This window comes from Uloborus diversus, chromosome 5 (genome assembly GCF_026930045.1).
Source record: "Uloborus diversus isolate 005 chromosome 5, Udiv.v.3.1, whole genome shotgun sequence".
Taxonomy (NCBI): Eukaryota; Metazoa; Arthropoda; class Arachnida; order Araneae; family Uloboridae; genus Uloborus; species Uloborus diversus.
This window is the reverse complement of record NC_072735.1, coordinates 49,384,119-49,406,355: the sequence shown is the minus strand read 5'-3', so window position 1 is coordinate 49,406,355 and position 22,237 is coordinate 49,384,119. Positions and strand designations below refer to the sequence as shown.

At 32.1% G+C, this 22,237-nt stretch overlaps 1 protein-coding gene across 1 annotated transcript in view; it reads left to right on the top strand.

The window, feature by feature from the left end:
- Window positions 1–1,652: 1,652 nt before the first annotated feature.
- The window catches only part of LOC129222914 (uncharacterized), a 44,179-nt gene continuing 23,594 nt past the window's right edge, over window positions 1,653–22,237 (top strand). The window contains exons 1-2 of the mRNA XM_054857476.1: window positions 1,653–1,665; window positions 4,233–4,403. Coding sequence (XP_054713451.1) covers window positions 1,653–1,665; window positions 4,233–4,403 — 184 coding nt within the window. The remainder of the gene's footprint in view (window positions 1,666–4,232; window positions 4,404–22,237) is intronic.

The window sequence follows — 22,237 nt, the reverse complement described above, 5'->3', positions numbered from 1 at the left end:
CGTAAGTGACAATTGCTAGGCATTTTTAGGGGTATCTGCACAGATACGGCAAAAATAGCTTAGTAAAACGTGCTCAATGTATCATTAAATAACACTGAAAAAACTGTTTTGCTTTATTTTGTCAATACAAATCTAACAGAATCTACCTTCTGAAAGATACCATTTTCAAAACTCCGGACAGTTAAAACTGTAATCCATAACAATTTTCTGTTTTTTATATTCAAAGAATGTGTTTTTTATAATGTTTTATTTTCTAGATTCATTTTTACCAAGCATGAAGATAATTTTGACAGCAGACGATACTTAAATAAAAATATTACTGGTCGTAGAATGAAATGCATTTTTTTGCATGAAATAATTAGATATGAATATTTTACATGCATTTCATTTTTAGAATTGCATTATGCAAAGTTGTGTTAGTTTTTATTATCATTCCTGTATCAACTACTCAACGGTAAACTAGTTTTAATATTCTGTGTTACAATAAACTGCTGCATTTTTAAATATGCTGCTTTACTAAGGTATAAAAGTCGTATCTACAAATTACTAAGGAAAAAAGTGGTAAAACTGCGCAGATACCACTTTAAAGGCTTAGTATTTGTCACTTACGGTTCAAACTGGCTTAGCGAACTCCGCAAACTGTGCAGTTACGACTTTTTTCTTAAAGCTTTTTATAAAATTTCGCATTCACAAATCGCCAAAAAACTTGACATTTAGGTAAATTAAATTACTAACGACCACCTGGTGACAATGACTCATTTTTTATAACATGTATAGATACCACATCTGTGCTTAGCTCGGCAGCATATGGATCTTCTTGAAATAGTTAAAAACAACGGAGGATATGGTCCGGTGTAGCCCGAAAAGCTGTACACTTAGGACACATGGGATAAACTTTTATTTTATCTTGATCGACGAACGTATTTCTCTTCGAATCTGTATGCGGTTCATGGAATCATAGGAGGTATCCATATAATATGAACTCTGTAAAAAAATGTTTTCAAAATTCACTTTTGATATATAGTTACATGGAATTTGCCTTATGAAATTAATAGTTGGTTGATGATTGCCGCGATACCAGCAACTTTTTCTGTAAAATACACTTTGGTGTCCGGGGCAAAAGCACCAAATGCCTCTGATTTTTTTTCACCTACGACTAAAATGATTAAGGAAAAATAATAAAAGTAAATGAGTAATAGAATTCAGTATTGCAGGATTAGGACCATCTCTGTTTATAAGCTTAAAATAAAATATTAGGTAAGAATTTTAAGTTAGAAAAAGAAAAAATATCCAGAAAACTTTTATTTGCACGGCAGCCTCTTATTATGGAATAGCACAAAAACTACATTGAAAAACTAGTGTTTGCATTGCATAAACATGTTCTCTGAAAAAAAAAAATTCTGAAAAAAGAACACATACTTCACGTTAAAGCAGAAGACATTGCAACTTTAAAAAATATAATTTTCTTCTTATAAGAACAGTATAATTTAATTACTGTGGCACTGTAAAATAATAGCAATAATAATAAGAAGAAGAATAAGAAAAATATTAATAGTAATTTAAAAAATAATAATAATGATGATAATAATACACAGTAAAACAAGCAAAACCCTATTCTAACTGCATCTACTGTTCAGACCATTGCTCCGTAGATGACGAAAGCAGGTATAAAAATATGTTAGTATCAGGTATTTGGAAGTGACCGCAACAAGACAGGATTTCATTTCAATACAGTCTAATGTAGTGTACCGAAGCAGAGAAATTTAAGCCTAGTAAAATCCTTTCTTTACGTGCTACTAATACGCAGTCTAATAAAATGTGCTAACATAGCTACCAATTAGGAAGTACAATGTGCGAGCTGTGATGAGTGTCCCTCTTCTCCACAAAAAAGGAAGCAAGAACTTAAACATGGAATTTTAGTTTAGGGTTTTTGTTTTTGTACACTGACTTTGATAGGAATAAATTCAAATATAATATTAAATAACTGCTGGAATTAGAGTAAGTTACAATTAAAGAATAATTTGAAATTTAAATTTAAAACTTAATTTTCAAAAATTCTTTTATATTTAAAACTTTTTAATTCTTTTCAGGTTCGTTTGATATTTTTTATTAAATTATTTTTTTATTTTTACTATGTCAATTGAGTATGTTAAGGAATTAAAAACAAAAAAGATCTCAGGTCCGAAAATAAACTAATTAAGACGGCTACATTCATCAAGCATTAAATTTTCAAATTATTTCATACACATGTTTTGAAGTTGAAAGGGGCGCTTTATCTTTTTCTGGAGAAAAAAATAAAGCGGTCCTTGTAATTGTCGAAACATTTTCAGTTGACGAAAAGTCAATATTTTTATTTTTTCAAACTAAATTATTCTTCAGATTTAGATTCATGTAAGTAGTGCTGCCATCTTTTCGAAGGAAATAGAACTAAAGCAAAATACAATTTTAAACATTAACTTCCCCTTTATATATAAAAAAAATAATAATAAAAATAAAATAAAACAATCCATAGAAGAGTAAGAATAACAAAATATCAAACAAGTTGAGTAAAAATGAATTAAGTAATTTGGGGTTGAATTCATAAGTAATTTTTATTACTCATAACTTAAGTAACAAATACTGCTGCCATCTAGGGGAAAGCATAAGAAACGTTTACTTCTTAGTGTTTTTTTTTTTTTTTTTATTAAAACAAAGGAATTTTGTAGCTTGCTAAAAAAAAAATCATGTTTTTCTTTGGAAGGAATAGACAAGTAACAAAGGGAAGCAAGATAAAAATTTCTAATAGAAAAAACATAATAGACATAACTTTGAAATCCAATTAATTTTATTGATAAATTTTACCTGTTACCATAGCGTCCCCCCAAACATAAATACGGGATAAAATGCTAGCATTCATGGATAATTACACCAAAATGAAAATAATTATTAGGTATCATAAAATAACATATAAGTAAATAATTAAACAAAAGCATTCAGTATTGAGAAATTATGATGCTGTACAGAAATTTTCCGAATCATCAATTGACCAATATGGAAGTATTTTTTGAGTTCAAATTGATCTTCCGTAACCTCCCATCTGGGCGCCCCTGGATGTTATTTCTGGTAACAAATTTAATTCGTATGGTTTGTATGGAATACATTTTTACATAAATCAAACAGTTTTAAAATTCGAGAATGAAATCAATTATTTAAAATATTTATTTATATCGCTATGATTATGGAAAAAAGTTTAAAAAATAGCTAGTATGTAAAGGGGAAATTAGGAGACGCGACTCATATATATATATATATATATATATATATATATATATATATATATATATATATATATATATATATATATATATATATATATATATATAAAGTTGTCCTCTCCTTTATTATTCGTCATTTATCTACAAAAGTAAATTGCTTTGTTTGAGTGCTCAAATTATTATGCTGAATGACCTCATCGTTTTTTTTTTTTTTTTTTTTGAAATTTATTTACTAATATTTTTTTAAAGATATGTGTGAAAAGTTTTAAGCGAAAAAAAAATGGCGAAAAGTAAGAATAACTTTTTATATGATCTATCAGTCCCCTTCATTGCATTTAGGGAAAAAATCTCCATTAAAAATAGTATCAATATAAAAAATTTGAAATATTTGCGACCAGAACTCAAGGAGATATTTGCATTCAAAATTAGTAAGGACTATGCATAATATGAGATTGGAACATATCGCGGTTTTACAGAAACTTCTTACTGCCTTTGAAAAATAAATGCAAATGATATGTTCTGATACGTTAAGACACACCACAAAAGCTCGAACAGTTTGAAAAATCATGCGCATACAGTTTTAAACCCTTGAATCCCATCCCCCCTGAAAAAGGTGTAATTTACTGCGAGTGTAAAATGCTAAAAGTCACAAGAGACCTCGATAAAACCTCGATTGGTTGCACTGATGTCTTTTAATGCTTGGGATTTCCCTTAAAGCAATGTCAAGGACTTTAAAACCATAAAAAAGTCAAATTTTGCATTATTTTGACTTATTTTTTTTTCTTAGTTTAAAACTTTTAATGTCATAATTCTGCATCTTATTTTGACCATTTTTGCAATTGGAAGTATTCATCTTAAACTAACAGTTGCGAAAATAGAGTTCTTGCAGGCAACCGTTTAACAGTTGCCTGTAAGATCTCTGCTTTATCCTACATGCTGAAAACAATATGTAGTCATCATTGTTATCTTACTTTCTAGCCACTGTCCCACCGTTGAGCGTCATCCGGCAACCACCCTTCTTTGAGGATCCTACGATTTTGGTCCCCATCGTTTGCGCCATTGTGGTTCTTGTCGTCATTATAAGTGTGACTGCTTTTGTGGTGGTTTGGAAGAGAAGAGATCCAGCAGGAGAAGCTCCGTCCGACATTTGTAAGTCCAAAGTGCGTTCTACGGCCACTCATCTTTTATATATACACGTAAACCATATCTTGTTAACATTTTTTTATCAGTGTTTCTCCTCTGTTCTTTAATTTTATGCCCTTAATGTGTTCATCGACAATTTCTGACAAATTTTAATCGACAGCAAGTTATGTTTATAGCAGTTGACTCTTCCAGCTATAAAGTGGTTTTCCAAGTTTCAAATCCGATATCAAACAAGTAAAAAATTTAAAAAAAAAAGGAACGTTAAATTGTCCAAATTGCAGATTACGGCAGACTGTGTTTCGAGTTTACAAGGAAATTCCTTTTCAATGCAAAATGAAAAGACATGTATGAAAAGGCATCCGATAAAAGCAAACCAACCTGATAAAGTTTTTGATTTTGTCGGATGTCTTTTCATCCATAAACTCGCTTATAACCCCAAAACACGTGTCTGTAGTAATCTGCTACGTTCTTCGTTCTTTTTTTACTTAACCAGCACAAACATATTTATTTATTCAAGTTTAAATTAAAAAAAAAGGAAGATGTTTTCCAAATAATTGAAAAACATCGGACAGTCATACGCCTATGGTTAAAGACCAACTGCTGTGAAATTGATCTGATAGGCTATTTTTGATGGACATTTTAAGCAGCGACTACAGTTATACAAGGTTCTCCCGTATTTGGAGACATCTCTGGTTGAGCTGTGGTGGGAATACCATGGTGGAAGCGGTATTAACAGATAGCAGCATATGTGTAATTTTCATCAGTAGTGACTGCATTGCGAGGGAAGTATAGTCATCATGTGTTATGGAGCGGCATATTTGAAATGGTTGTTTTTTTGGTTACTCGCATTCGGTTTCAATTAGGCCGAACTGATCTTGTTTGGTAGAAAAATTAAAACAAGTTGCGCAGATCAGCTCCAGAATTTCTTGCATTCTTAATAGACAATCCACCCTGAACGGATGCATGTTAAGTGCTAAACATTTAAAAGATTTCTAGATATTCGCTCTCACGAATGCCATAATTTTCAGCAATTTAACGTTCTGAGATTGGCCAGGCGTTTAGTGTTTTTTCCTTTTTTTGGTGCAGTACCTGTGACTCTAAAGTTTAATGCACAAACATTTTATTATTAATATATGTTTTTTTTTTAAACCTGGAACAGGATCATGTCAGACAAATGTAACTGAAAGCAAAATTCATGCTGAGTATCAATAAAAAGCCACTATTTCGAGTATGGTCATTCACAACACGTGACGATGCTTACAGCGTCATGCCACCGCTGCTACTGCAAATGGCACATATACTGCAATGTTTCCATATCACTTCCACCACCATATCACCACAGCTCCCACAGCTCTCACTTCAAATACGGGTGGTTAATGTGTCGGACCCTGTATTTAACCTTTAGCCAACGGCGGTACATATGCTGTACCGACAAAAAGTGCTCTCTTCCTACGGCTGTGGTACAACGTCTGTACCAGTCCTTCCCTTCCCCCTCCAGTTACTTCCCACAGCTGACAATCCTTTCACACACGCCTACGCAGGGAGAAAATGAATGAAACGCACTACACCCCTTTTGGGGGTCTGTCAATCAAAGGCGTTTGGCATAGTTTTGTTCCCAGTGAAGGAATGTGTGGCGAAGTTTCGAAAAAGAGGGGAGAAAGAAAAGAAGTAAAATACTTGAAGGAAAGAAACATTTTTGATAGCCTTTTTCTGTTTAATAACCCAATAGTAAGGCTTCCTATAATTAATAACAGCATATTTTACTGAGTACAAAACACCTATTTAGTTTAAGCAGTGTAGATATTTAGGGAGCACAGGCAAGAAACATCATTCTCCAAAATATTTCTTTTGTTATGGTTTTATAAAAATATAAACACTTGAAAAGCATATCTTATTTTGCTAACTTTTCGAAAATAAATATCATGCTGAATAGGAAACAACTTATCAATTTGCGATTTGCCACGTTTCATTTATTTCTTTATTTACTTTTTAACTGAAAATTATTTGTAATACCGTTTCAACAAAACATGGAAAACATTCTAAAATCAATAAATTTGAAAGAGAGGTTCAATTAAGAATCTGTGTCGTGAATCTTTTGGTTTAAAAATTGAAAGTTAGACTAAATGCTCATATTTTTTTTTTTTTTTTTTTTTTTTATAAAAATATAAAAAGAGTCACTAGCACAGCCAGAATTATCTTCTGGAGGGGGTTTTCTGTTCAAAACGTGCCTTTTCATATGTAAAAGTTATTGCACTAGGGATGGCAAGAATGTTAAAATCAAGGGCTCTGAGGGGTGTTTTTACCCCCCCCCTTCGCTACGCCTCAAAATCTTCTGTGATAATTGATCACTTATTGAGTGAAAAGCATAAAAACCTAATTTTGATATTTTAGAAAATATAAATGTATTTCCTTGATATTTTGTCTATAGCGAATATTATTTCAGTAGAAAGTTAAAAGGACTAAGGATATGCTGAATGAAACAAAATAAGTATGGTACACCGGGGCACGTTTACGAGGATTTTTTTTTTTCGCTGAATTTTTTAATTTTATGGTTCAACAAAGGAATTCTTAAACGTTCTGGCCTTATAAAGCAGTAAATAAAGTATAAATTTGTGCATTCAGTTTTCCCCCTGTTTGTATTTAAGGGGATTAAAATGAATAAAAAAAAGAGGTTAAGTGAAAAGATTTATAAGAGCACCTGATATATCTTACTCAGTTTTCAATGAGAGTTTAATGTCTGTTTTTTTTTTTTTTTTTTTTCTGTCAATTAATTCTTACATTTGGAACTGTTTATGCCAGTGGAAGAAAGAGGTTGGTTTACTGTTTACTCATGCGTATTTTTTTTACTTATCTTCTCTTACTCACAAATAACAACGTACTGAGTAGTGAAAATGTATTATAAAGATAGTACATAAATAGAAAATGTTGAAAAGAGGAAAGACTTGGAATCTAAAACAAATTTACCCAGATATTTTTCTTGTGCATTTTGAAGGGAGCGGAACTTAATCTTTCAACAATTACTAGAGGTATTTCAACCACAATTAGAAGAAAGAGTGAATGGGGATATCAGGGGATTTGTAGGCTGTCTCTCCATATTATCTCACTCGACAGTGATTGACTTTGAAACGCCAGCTTCATATACAAAAAAGGGTGCCTTGCATGCTCTAAAAGATAGATAAGCGCTAACGTTCTTTATGTAAATGAATACGGTGTTCAAGCATATTCTGCTTGCACCTGCTCAGAAAAGCAAAGCAAGGAATTGTTCGCTATTATTGTGGATTCTTTCTTGGACACACGTATTAGTGTCATCATTTTTCTGAATAGCCAAGCTGAAAAGCAAAGTTGCCTCCCTTGAATCTAAGGTATTCTACATTGTATTTACAATGGCTTTGGTCTCAGTTGAACGCTATTTACCTCCGCATTTTAGCGCATAGATAAGGACATCTGGCATTTATTGAATCCAGTGGTCTACCTTACAAATAGAGTTTGATATTTATTATTTTGTTGTCGTTAGCCTTAGGTTAGTTGAGAAGCGTTATTTCAGTGATTTCAATTTTAAAACTGAACCAAATATACTTACAGAAAATCTAAACCTCTAATGTAATTACTAAATTTATTGCTCATAAAAATGTATCGTCGGAAAGGACTCACAGATGAAGAAATACAAAAGTTGATGCAAGAACTAGACGATGAAAACTATGCTGATAGTGAGTCAGAGTGCGAGGAGGAGGATGAATCGTTTATGCAATCTGAACTAATCGACGGAAATGAAGAAAATATTATCGTCGCACCGGAATTTCCAGAAAATTCTTTTGAAGTTGGAGCCTTAGAAAAGTGGGATAACCCAAAAGTCTCTGATTCTCCAATGAAATTCCAATTCACTTCGCATGTTGGCGTGAAAGTAAGTGTGAAGGAACTACAAGAAGAGAAAGACTATTTCAATCTCATTTTTACCAATGACTTTGTTGAATTTTTATGTAAAGAGACGAACAGGTATGCTTCTCAGACTTTGCAGCCGGTACATTTAGGAAAAAGGAAACATGTTTTAGAATGGAAGCCTTGTACCACTGAAGAACTAAAACGTTTTATTGCTTTGACCCTTTTAATGGGTCATATTGATAAAGATGATATTTGTGAATATTGGTCGAAAGACGAACTGATTGAAACGCCTATTTTCGGAAAAAGCATGTCCCGAGACAGGTATTTACAGATCCTTAAATTTTTACACTTTGCCAACAACGAAAACTGGCCAGACCGAAACGATCCAAATTACGACAGACTGTGGAAAATTAGAGAAGTATTTGATCATATAAATTTATATTTTAGAAGCCTGTATGATCCCACAGAAGAAATGTCCATTGATGAAGTTATTGTGAAATTCAAAGGTCGTGTTATCTTCAAACAATATATTCCAAAAAAGCACAAGCGATGGGGTATAAAATTTTTTAAAATTTGTGATAAAACTGGTTATACTTGTCATATGCAAGTGTATCTTGGTAAAGATAACTCACAAGGAAGTACCACTAATTTATCATCGCACAATGTGGTAGTAAATATGTGTGAGCATTTTAAGAACAAAGGGCACAAGCTTTACATGGACAACTTCTTTTCTTCCACATTGCTCTTCTCAGATCTTTTCTTCAACTATAAAATTAACAGTTGTGGAACCATACGATCAAACCGAAAATATTACCCAAAAGAATTGTCAAAAACTAAATGTAAACTGCAGCAGGGGGAAGTAAAATTAAAATATAATGCAACAGGGCTTACAGCATTACGCTGGAAAGATAAACGCGATGTTTATATGCTCAGTAACATACATTGTCCGGATTTGAAAACTAGCAAAGATAATAAAAAACCAGAAATTGTAGAAGATTATAATCAGCACATGGGATATGTGGATTTAAGTGATAGGATGATCAATTCATATACCTTTGGGAGGAGAACAATGAAGTGCACTAAGAAGTTATTTTTCCATCTCCTTGATCTAACAGCACTTAACTGTCATTATTCGTTTAAATTAAAATTTCCGAAAAGCACCCACAAAACATTTCGCATGAACCTCATCAGACAACTTCTAACTATCTCAACAAGCATTACAACAAGCCCGTCAACCAGTAATATGTCCATTTAATCACCACTTAGGAAGAATATTTGTATAAGAAATTCTAACGAAGGACATTGGCCACAAGCAATTAAAAATCGACGAAGATGCATTGTCTGTTCTAAAAAAAATGTGCAAAGGCGCTCAACCATCATATGCAAAAAATGCAATGTTGCTCTATGCGTTGATATTAATTTTTTTGAAATTTATCACGAAAATTCAACGGACGCTTAGGAAGTTATGCAGAGCTTTGCAAATGCGTTCACCAGGTCAAATTTCGAGTTGGGGGAAAAAAGAAAACGGAACGGGGGGGGGGGGCTATAATATATATGTGTGTATGAATATTTGTGTGAGTGTTTATGTTTATTCGTTTGTACCTGAATATGAACTTAGTGCTCTTTAAATTCTGTTAAGCTGTAATAATTTCCTGTATTAGAATTGAACGTTAATAAAATGTGTACTTCAAAAAATAAACGCATTTTTGTGGTTGATTTTTCACAGGCTCAATTTTATGTGAGAGGAGCACATACAGTAGAAACACTTTTACTTTTATCTCAACTTAAAAAATTCATACTATTAATGTCAATAATATTATATAAAAAAATGAGAAAAGAGAGATTACACAGAATAACTTAGTAAATCTGCACAATAAACTTAAAATGTTTTAAATTTTTTCCAGTGTACATATACAACATTGTTGATGAATTACAGTTGAACCCTTTTAATGTAATAGTATTTTAATGTATTAAACCACTGAAAATTGCTTCTGTGATCTCGGATAAAAGAATCTCTAGCTTAATTGAAAATTCCATTAGGCGGGCTTATTTGTGATGAGTAAGACTGTCTTTAAGCATATTTTAGCATATTCACTAATACAGTCGAAACTGTTTATCTCGAAAACCTCTCTATGTCAAAGTTTTCATTTTCCCTGCACATAAAGTATTAATTCAATGTTTTCCCCCATGTTTGTCTCGAATGAAATGTAATTTGCTTGTCTACGGTTTGGTAATTTGCTCGTTCACGTTATGGTAATTTGCTCGTCCATGTTATGGTATCGGTAAAATGTTTTCAAAATTGGAATAGAAAAAGAACAAAATCGAATTTTTGAAAAATCACTTTGAGGTGAACACCCCCATGCTACAAACTAATTGTGTGCCAAATATCATGAAAATCGGCTGAACGGTCTAGGCGCGATGCGCGTTACAGAGATCTAGAGTGCCTTGAGAACAGAGTGGCGACAACAGCGGTGTCCCCCCCCCCCCCCCCCCCCCCTCCGGACAAGCTCGGCTGCAACTTTCGTCCAGATGCGACGAGAGAAAATTTTGACCGTTTGGCTGAAATAAGTCGATTTGCCACCAAGTGTAAATCGTTATCGCGGTTTTGGCAGAAGACGTGACTTCAGTTTCTGAAGCATTTCGCATAGGCTACTGAGTTTCTCTCCATTCTTTATTTTCACTTATCCACCAAAAACAAATACGTACATAAGATTTCTAAGAAAAATGAATTGAAAATGGTAAGCGACTTCACCATTTTCTTTACATAATATGTGTGCGTGAATGAAAACAAAGTAAATGACAAATTTTAACTTTCACAAGAGAAACGAATGAGAGAAGAGCATTACTTTAGAATGAGTTTTCTTGAAAAAAACAAATTCTATGATAATTGTTTTTCAACGAGAGAAAATTCGCAAAATAAATAATGAACTTCTATTGCTTATTGTAACGTGCAATAAAAAAAGAGTTTCTCTTGAAGCAAATTAAGAAACATAATTTTTATGTAGCTGTGCAGTTGAGGGCAAGTCACCCGATTAAAAATCGAGACTTTTGCGTCATCTTTCTCAACATTTTAAACTCTATTCAGAAGCATAAGAAGAATTATATGCGAAGATTTCAATGAACAAATTTTCATTCTATAAGCTCATAAATGGCAATCCAATCGAGTAATAAAAATTATCAGAAAAGAAAAATTTCTAGCTCGTCTCTTGACTTTGTTTTTGTGACTAAATTCCATTTGCCTCCCAGGTACAGACATATGCATATGAATAAGTTTAATTAATTTCTGCTATATCCAACTTTACGAAAACAAGAAATGAAAAGACCAAAACAAACTATTAGCTATAGATAACTGAAATGCACTGTGCTAAAAATCTTGAATTGAGAATTCTTGATAAAATAATTCAATGATAGTTTCTTACTGCATAAATGCGGACAAATTCTTAACAAAATAAACAATTCACTTCGAATGGTTATCGCAACGTATATTAAAAAAGAAAAAAAACTTATCATCGAAGAAACTGAAAAAAGAAAAATTAAAAAGTATATCGTTAGCTGAATGCTACAACAAGGTAACTGCAAATTTGTATGAAATTGAATGTTTTACGAAATGGTGGTTTAATGATATTTTAATATCGTGAAAAGATACTAATTTCTTGAGTTTTTTTCGAAACAGTATAAAAAATACTGAGTTGAATTTACGTACTTATAGCATTTTTCCACATTATGAATGTGAATGATTTAAATTAATTTTAAACGTATTTAATTTTGAACATTCACATTGTGAAATATTGGTAATGAGTTTCACATTTTTTCCCCTTTTTTATGGTTTTTGCGTCTAAACAATAAAAATGTGCTCCAGTATCAATTTTCTTCATAATGAATAATAAATAATAAGCAGCTTCATATAATAACTAATATATGTCTCTTTTTTTTTACAAACAAGATGCATTTTATTTTTATTCCAAGATAATTATTTCATTTGAGTAAAAATATTACACGCTGAAACCCATTTATAAGCAAAACTAACTTCTAAAACCCGAAAATCAAACGCTCCTGGAAACGGAGAATGGTTGCCGTAACGTTAGTGAAACCAAAAAGACCGCCAACACTATCCGAATCCAAAATCCCAAGATCAATGCTCTATAATTAAATCAATTTGTCGCTTAAAGTTGCAAAAATGATTATAGGTGATAACCTATACATTTATGTACTTGAGACATAAGGTGAAATATCAGTACAAAACTGATTATTCACAATAAAAGCGTTTTTTGAGACCCATCCAATCTTCCTATGTTAAGTCTACGAGACTTTCGTCAAGATGCCCTCTGGCGGACAGAGGCGCTCCCCCGCTTCTCAGTGGGGGGTGTGCTTGTCGTCACTCTGATCATTCAAGGCACTCTACAGAGATCCAGACAGAGATAATTTCAGTTTTTTTATTAGTAAAAAAGATTACTAAAAATAAAAAAAACAAATAAATGCATGATGGAAAGGTAACATTGCGCGGCAGTCCTCACCAGTAGTGTGACATCGATTAAAAACATCGATTCTTTCAAACATCGGTATTCTGAAACAATGAACTTTTTGATGCATATTCGTGCACAATAAACTGTAGAAAATATTTTAGTTCAGGAACTAAATTCAGAGTAATCAATTTATAATTCTAGGAAGATTTGTAAGCTGTCAATGAAAATTTAATAATAAAAATGATACTTACGAGTACATAAAATTAGAAAAACTAAAAAAAAAAATGTCAAACTAGGAAAACTGCCGTTTAAATAAACAGCCGGTGTGTGCGTTTAGAACTCTCGACAAATATTTTCAATTTCTCAAAAAACTCAGATTATTTAAATTATGCATAGTAGCAATCAGTAAAGCTGAAAACTATCTTTGAATCTAAAATGTGTAAGAAACTTTGGGTGTCAACATCCGTCAGCCTCATATTGGAAAAAAGAAAATAAAATGAGATCCTAAATTACAAAATCAATAAAGGGAAGTTGCGTTTTGCACGACAGCGGTAGAGTCTTTTTTTCGTACTTCTATAGCATTTTTTTCTCTAATGATACGGAACTTAACTTTATGGAAAATGTCATCTTTTTGGAGGATTTCAGCTCATTTGCAATACATTTAAGCATGTAATTTCCTGATCATCTTTACGTGAAAGATAACGTTTAGTTAAAAAATTCACGTATTTTGTATAACGGATGTGAACATTTTTTTTTTGTTTGTTTTTCAGCTTTTCGTAATGATTTTCTTTTAAAGATAGTGTATCATGTAGAGATTTGCTTGCCGTGAAATTGCAAGTCCGTCAAATTCGTCGCAGTAATGGTTGATATTATTTTAATACTCAGTTACGCAAGAATCTATTCATTTCAATAAAAAAAAGTGATACATTTTCAGAAGTAAAAACTAATTTAAAACTTGGAAAACTTCAATCGGCAAATGATGGAAAATTTTAATGATCTACTTTTACTTTCAATTCATAAATATGTCGAAGAGAACATGTTATTTCCGAAAATATTCAAGCGTACATATCTCACGAAAGCTTTTTTTTTTCTTCATACCCCCTCCCTTTCCTTTTTCTTTTCAATTTGAAACTCTGTTGCATTGGAGTTGCCACCTCCGAGAACTTCATATGAAGCAGTCAGAAGCAAAGGGATGTAAGTGAAAATTTTCAAGTTTTAAGTAAAACACGTTAAAGATAACTTCCTATGTAGGATTTTTCTGAATCATGCTGTTCAGCAGCATCTACAAGGGTTACTAGTACTATATCTTGCTCCAAGACAGAGCAGAGGTTTCCCTACAATTTGTATTGGTTATCTCCAAATTTTTAATTTTGCCACTTACATCCCTTTGCTTCTCACTGCCTCATATCACGAAATTTGTTTGGACTTACAGCTTAGGAACGGATGTCTGAAAACCCTTTACAGAGCCTTGAAGGGGAAAATACGTTACACAATACATGTTTGCGATCTCAATTTGCACAGTAACGGACAATATTTAGCATTTGTTTAATAAATAGCAATTTTAAAAACTCAAACAGTTTACACATAAAATATAAGTAATAATTACTAGTCAGCTACATGAAGTCCATACTTTTGATAATGAATCATTCTGATTATCATTATATGCAAGGCGAAGGAGTAATACAGTAATAAAGCTATTTTTATACTGAGAAATGTTGCATTTGATAACCATATAAAAAGGAATAAAAATGTAATTACTAGTTATACTTCGGTATAAAGACTATACATTTAATAATTCAATATACACATTTAAAACCATATGTAAGTAGAAGTAAAATGATAGAACTGTTGGTATAGTAATAGAAATTCTGTATTAAGATGACAATATATAAATTTTCATAAAAGGGTAGTGAATTCTGTGCATTTGATGAAAAAAACAATATAATTACTTATTATATGCAAGTGAAAAGAAAAACAATGGAGCTATTGTTATACTGAACAATTTTACGTACAATAAAAACATTCAAACTTGATGAAAATATAATTACGAGTCATTTGGTGGTGGTGATTTCGCAAACAAATAAATACATTAATAAATAAATAAATTATATATATATATATATATATATATATATATATATATATATATATATATATATATATATATATATATATATATATATATATATATTAAAATACAAATAATCAAGAGTAGGGAGTGGGTGCTTATTAAGTCAGGGGTTCCCAACCAATGGGTCACGAACCCGAAATGGGGGTAGCGAAGCATTTGTTAGGGGATCGCGACATTATACCTATTAAATGTAAAAATTGAAAGACATAGGGGGAAAATAGCAGCATTTTAGAGTAGAATCAATCCTTGAGCACAATGAATCCATGAGAAGGGATATGGGACTACAGCACCACCCCCCTCGCAGCTAGAGAACCTGATGAAATAATGTCCTCTAAGATTATCTTCAGCTTTGGAGCTTTGGTTTGATTATCTAAATCTCTGCAAATTTCCGCGAAAAGAGTCCCGAATTCACTAACTCTAACATCATCCAAAATCCTTTTTGGAACTTATAATTTCTGTGAGAGATTCTCTAAACCCCAATCCTTATCCTGAAAGCTGTCCTGTAGTTGCGTTTTTGAGACTTAATTTTTTAACATTTCCGAGGAAGAGTCCTAAATCCCATTTTGTCTCTTAACTTCATTAAAGAAAGAAAAAAAATGGGCGCTTAGCATTTTAATTTCGAAAAAAAATTCAGGCGAGAATCTGTTGTCCCTCTTCACATAGTTAAAGGTCATGTAAATTTTCGTTTTTAGGGCTTAATTTTCAAAAAAGAAAAAAAAAATCAGAATGAGGGTCGTCGAATCTATCCACTTCTCATAAAAGATAGCCTACTCTTCTTCTTTTTGGACAAATTTAGAAAAAGTTTCTTATGAGCACCCGAAATCATCTCTCCACATCATTAAAACTCGTCTAAAATTTTATTTTCGGAACCTAAATTCCGAAAAAAATTTGGGGGAGGGGAGGTTCTGAATCCAAACCTTTTCCCGAATGTTTACAACTATGGCCTATAATTGCATTTTTAGAATCTTAAATTAAAATTTTTTCCAGAGGATAGGTGGCCAGAACAACTTTTCTTCCCTTAGCAGTAGCAAAGATAGCCTACAACTAAGCTTATTTAGGACACATCAATTTCATTTTCGAAAAATTAGAGAGCATTTCCAATCCTCCCCATTATTAAAAGTCGTCTAAAAATTCATTTTTAGGACTTCAACTTCAAGAAATTTCAGAGACTGTCGTCGAGCTTAAACCGTTCATATAAGTCTCTAAACCCATTTTCCTTCGAAAATGACCAGAGATCGTGTAAACTGCAATTTTAGCACTAAAATTTCGAACAATTTCCAGGGGAGGACCAAGGCGAATATTACATATACTGTAGATTTTTACTGTCAATTCTCTTTATCCGGTTATATATAACGCAAATCTTTTAACTTGATTACTCATATGATTGTAATGACATTTCCTCCTTCCCACCTTCAAGCATACATCTGGACTCTCGCGCTACATACTATACGTTTGAAAAAAAGTTGAGTCTCCCAAACGCCCTCCTCCAATTTTCTGAACTCGCGACGGCCTTGTTGAAAGAAAATGCATTCACTCACTTCAATAAAAGTTGGAAAAAGTCAAATTCTGCATTCGCCACTGCTACCACGCATGAATTTTAAAAGTACCGAAATATACATTTAACATTATTGATATTATATTTTTTTCTTTCTGCAATTATTGTAGAAATAATAATTAAAAAAAAACATTAAGCTTAAGTAAAATATCTCAAACACCTTGATCAATTATATTAAATATACGTAATGTCTACGCCGAAACAGAAACACACACACGCATATACATATATAAGGTACACATAGGAGGTTGCGGAATGTTTAGTTATTGAAAAGGGTGTTATGAAGTGAAAAAGGTTGGGAACCACTGAATTAAGTAAGCATATATTTGTGTTTGGAGTTTAAATGTTTAAACACAGTTTCAGATCGCCAACAATATTTTACGTGTGCATAAGTTTTCATGTTCATGTAAAACTAACCCTTAAGAAAAAAAAAAAAAAAAAAAACGAAATTTTAAACCTAAAAGACAAGAAATCAGTTTTCTGAAGCAATAAATGTAGGGGAATGTGGGAAAAAGTGAAATAGTTAAGCCGACTGAGCTTTTTCGAAATGAACCAATTGGAAATTTGTTTTGAAATTACAATACATAAAGAAAACATATAGTATTTTATAGTAAAACTTGCATTGAAACATTATTTTTAGTTTTTGGCGGTAAATTTGCGCCTTCAAAAAAAAGCAGTAAATTTCACTATATTTTTAATGCGGCAAAGTGGAAAATAAAATATTTTTGTAATGAAGAACTTTTTATTTGACTATAGAAAATATTTTTTTATGAAATTATACTATAAATAAATGGTTAAGTGCATAAATGAAAAGATAATCTTTACTAATAATAAAGCTGATGGCCTGGATCTTGGTATCTCTGTCTGAATGTCTTTTACGCGCACAGCGCATAGTTCGTTCGGCTTATTTTCATGAAATTTGGCATACAATTGGTTCGTAGCATAGGGGTGAGCACCTAGAAGCGATATTTCGAGAATTGAATTTTGTTATTTTTATATTCCAATTTTAAGACCATTTTACCGATGAAACTATCATAATGTGGACGAGTAAATTACCAAATTATCATAACGTTTAACCGTAACAAGGGCGATCAAATGAACATAGCAAATTGACGAGAAATTCATCATCCATTATTTGTAAATATACAGGAAACCAAATGACCATTTTTTTTCTACTACGTGCGGGTACCACTAGTGAAACAATAAACGAACAATTTAATAAATTGATTAATAATTGAAGAAAAATAGTTGAGTAAGTAAAAGAGTAAATGAATATGAAAATAAATGAATGAATGAAAAAATAGGAGAATTACTAAATTAAGGTATGTAAATGAATGAATTAATAAATGAATACGCGAGTGATTTAGTAAATGATTGAGTCAGTAAACATACCAATCTATTTCACTTTGCCCCATCTCTTTGCCCCGCATAATTTTGACGAATTGTAAAAATTATTTAAAATAAACATACACTTGACATTAACTAAATATAAATACTGCACCGAATATTATAAGGTCTTAATTAATATTTAGGATGTCATTAACAAGAACATCATCATTTCATTATATCAAAAATAATTCCGACTTTCAACAAATATTACAAAAAGGTTATAACTTCTTGAAAAGTGCCTGACTGCATTAAACTGCAAAATATTACCAGATTACGCTGGCAAAGTAAATGTTTCACCATTTCACTTTGCTACACATTCCCCTAACATTATCACGTGCGGACTTATGGTTTTCGCTCATTCTAACACAACTGAATGCCGACAAAAAAAAAAAAAAAGAAAAGAATCAGGAAAACAACAAAAGATAGAATTAAAGTGACCAACTGTACGGCTGTTCACCTCAGTGATGAAACGAGTTATCTCTAGGAATTCCTTTCCTGTAAGAGAGAGAAATGATGCTTGAAGGCCTCATAGAGCAAGACAGCTAGATAGAAGGGAGTAATAAGGAATAAATTTTTATCAGACAGAAAAAAATTGCTTTTTAATAGGACCTGAATTGCGTTATTTTTCATTCATTTGTTCTTTTGAAAAAAGGATTTTCTTCATCTACCATTTACAAATTTTTAATTATAAGTATAACTGCAATGAAAAAAAAAAAGGTATAAATTGCTAATTGTTGACTTGTAGGTGAATAATACAATCAATTGTTCAAAAAACTAAAACATTGTAATAAAAGGAATTTTTTTTCAATCGATTTTGTGATATTATGTCTCAATTTCTTTCTCCAATTGGTTAGAAATATGTAGAGAAAGATCATTTTTCGATGATTGATGGAATATTTCAGTGCGACACGTTATTTTAATCGGATAGCATTGAAATTGAACCTCTTTATACCATAAACATCTTCTTCGCTTTTGAATTGTTGCAAAATATTAACAAATAAAATAAATTCCTAAAAAATATTATTGAAAATAATAATTTTTAAGATCCCAACAACCATTTGCATCAGAAGTACTGTTTGTTTGTTTTATTACAGATAATATTTTGTTTGCATGTAAAAGAAAAGGTTCTTTGCGCTTCTGAAAGCTTGTAAATTTAATTCGAAAAAAGGCATAGTTGAAGATTTTTTTTTTTTGTATTTTTGTAAAAGTTTAGACTTTTGATAATTATGTTTCTTTCCACTCTTAATTTATTTACCTTAAAACTTGCATTAAGTGATCAGATTGAAATTTTTTTTCCTATTGTTATACGTCGACAATACTTTTCATTAAATATGTTTAAAGCTAATCTACACGTTACAGTATGCTTGTTGTAAAAATGAATATACATATGGTTTTACAAATCAAGAACGAGTTTATGGTATTGAATTGAGATTCAGAGCAAATATTGACCGTCCGAAATTCTTCATGTAAAGAGAACGTGGATGCCTCCAACGTACTTCACGTGGAGAAAAATGTGGAACTAAATGTCATGTCTCTTATGTTCTTCATGTAGATCGAACGTAGAGTTCGATGTCGGACCTACAATGTAAATGAAGTTGATATTTTGGCCTAACGTGAACCTTGTCTGGTGCAACACCACCATGGTCAGCAAAAGACCACTGCCCTTCTTTGATTCAGATTGTGTTGTTGCGCAACGATATTGGAAGGAAATTCAAGAAGCCTATGGGATGCCTCTAGATGCTGAAGAGTTAAAAAACGTTCTATGTACAATAATGCGACATCAGAACCCACACACTGATGATTTTACTCAAGCAGAGGATATTCGCTGTTTGGATTAGCTCAAGAAGAATTACGAACTGGGATAACCCTATGACTAGGGTAAAAGTTGGAGAGACGCCATACTTTTTGCAAAAATTAGATTTTAAAAAATGCAATATAAATTAACCCTTTCTGTTTTATTTTAAAGTTACACTACTATTAAGTATTAAAATTACCATTAACGAGCTTTTGACGTAAAAGGAAAAAAAAAATGTGAATTGACAACAGGCCATCTCTCCCATAACGTGTGGAAGAGACGTCATATAGTGTGGGACAGATGCCATCTGTGTTATTATTCCTTGATTTTTATCTTTTTGCGGATTATTTCCCCATCACAATTATTACGGTATCGTACAGTACATGACTCGTGCAACCATTCTTAGAAAAAGGAACATTTCACCCAGCCAGGTTTATTTTTGTTAAATAATAATTTTCCCAGCATTCCGTGCACACAAGCAAATTGTTTTCGCTTCACTGTAGAGCTAGGCACTTTTCGGATTAGATAAGATTTTTCAAGAGTCTTTGTGTCGTTTTCTTTCCTTTTGGATGTTTGTCTGGAGGTTGATGGTTTTTCTGTAAACAGAGGTGGAGTGGCAGCACTTTCAAGAAGAATGTCAATATTTGCTTCTTCAATTAAATCATATATAGCAAATAAATGATCTGAAATACCCTCAAGGAGTGGGAATATTCCCGAAGCTGTAAAACCTGATGTAAAACTTCCTACGACATTCCATAAAGTTTTTTTAGTTTCATTTTGCGATATTTCTTTTTTTTTTTTACTATTTCAATTAACCAGAATTATGTTATCTTCACCCCACTGCCCCCCGATTACCGTATGCTTCCTTGCGTGTTTTCCCGGCATTCAAAAAACAAAAACAAAAAATATATAAACAGAACATCTATTCATTTACACTTTTGAAAGGTTTGGCATTCTCCTTATTATGTGGGAGAGATGCCACATAGGTATAAAGTAAGTAAGTAATAACATATATTGGTAAATGTAGTTGAAAAAAGGTAATAACAAGCTAAATAAAATATTTAAACCAGTTCTTACTTTATATTGTCTTTGTTTTAAATTTAACACTTCTTGAAACCAAAGTGACTTAAAATTGTCGTCGAAAATTGCTCGCACTACAATGATCATTTCATCATAAATACGTCACACTCGAGCTAAGTCAAACAAGAACTGACACGTTAAGAAGGATGCGTCTATGGGTAACTAAAACAAGGAAAAATATAGCCATCTATTTCTTAATCACGGAATTTTGGAAGTTATGGCGTCTCTCCCACTTTTGCCCTACTGAGTTTGTGGACCGAAATTGCTTCAAAAATTGCGTGTGTATGTGTGTGTGTGTGTTTTTCTCAACCTCCCAGGACAACCACTTTTATCTCAATCAAAATACTTACAAAAGCCATAATTTAGTATGGATAACTTATAACATAAAGTGTTCAAAATGTAAGCAAAACGTCAAAAATTTGTATATAATTTGTTTCAGTGGTTAAACGGGGAAAAAACGAGAAGCTCTTATCATTGTAGGAAGAAAACACATGTTAGCGGAAATCACGAGCTGAGCAGATTTTGCCACATTTCAATTGCTTGTGGGAATCGCGATATAAACAGTCAGATGGTTAACACAACAGAGGTATGATGGCTCATCGTACGGCTTACGTATAATAGAGCTCAGTGACCAAACTGCATTACTAGGACCTTTTAGATCTTGTAATGCGGCTTGACAGCTTAAGATATACTCTGTATCATAGACAAAATGCACTTACCTACATTGTGGGGTTGCAAAAATGGATGCTGTATAAAACCTGCCGATTTAAAAAAACTGGTAACCTTATTTTTTGCAAGATTGGATTCATGTATAACGCCTACATAAAGGTACTTTGTAGATTTTTTTGGATCAAATATTGATGAACCACAAATTATTGTTTTTCACGTAAAACAGCAATAAATATAATACTTCTATATAGGGTTGAACAACCAGTAAAGGAACACCTAAGTGCAATTTAATTTTTTAAAGTTCATAACGTCATTTAAAACTGCATCTTTTGGCACATCATAGTACAACATTTTTGTTGATGTATGTAATTGTTTTTAAAATACTGGGAAACATTTTACGGTTCTGCTTTTTTTCTTCTTTTGAGTGGGAAGGGGTTAGTGATATGAAAAAAACGGGCCCTTACCCACTGAATAAACATACCCAACCAGTGGACAAGCACAGGATTGTCTTGTTCGTTTTCTTTTTGAAAACGCAAAGAAAAATAAATTAAAATCTTATTAAGAGAAAGAAAACGAACTGTTTATTCACTGGGGGAGCGATTGTCTTACCACGAAAGGTGGCAATGTACAACGATTTAGTTTTCAGGCAGACAAGCCGAGTGGTTTCCTTTCCTAAACGTAAAATATGTAGGGGGTAAACGTACATAGATACAGTTCAAAAAAAATCAAGGATTTTTTCAATGTTGCTTAGTTAATAGTTTTGCAACTAATATTTAAAATTTGATGTCAATAAGTTTTAGAAGAGGAAAAAAAAAAAAAAAACACACACGCACACACACACACACAACGAACTAGAAACGCACAGCAATTGTGAGCAAT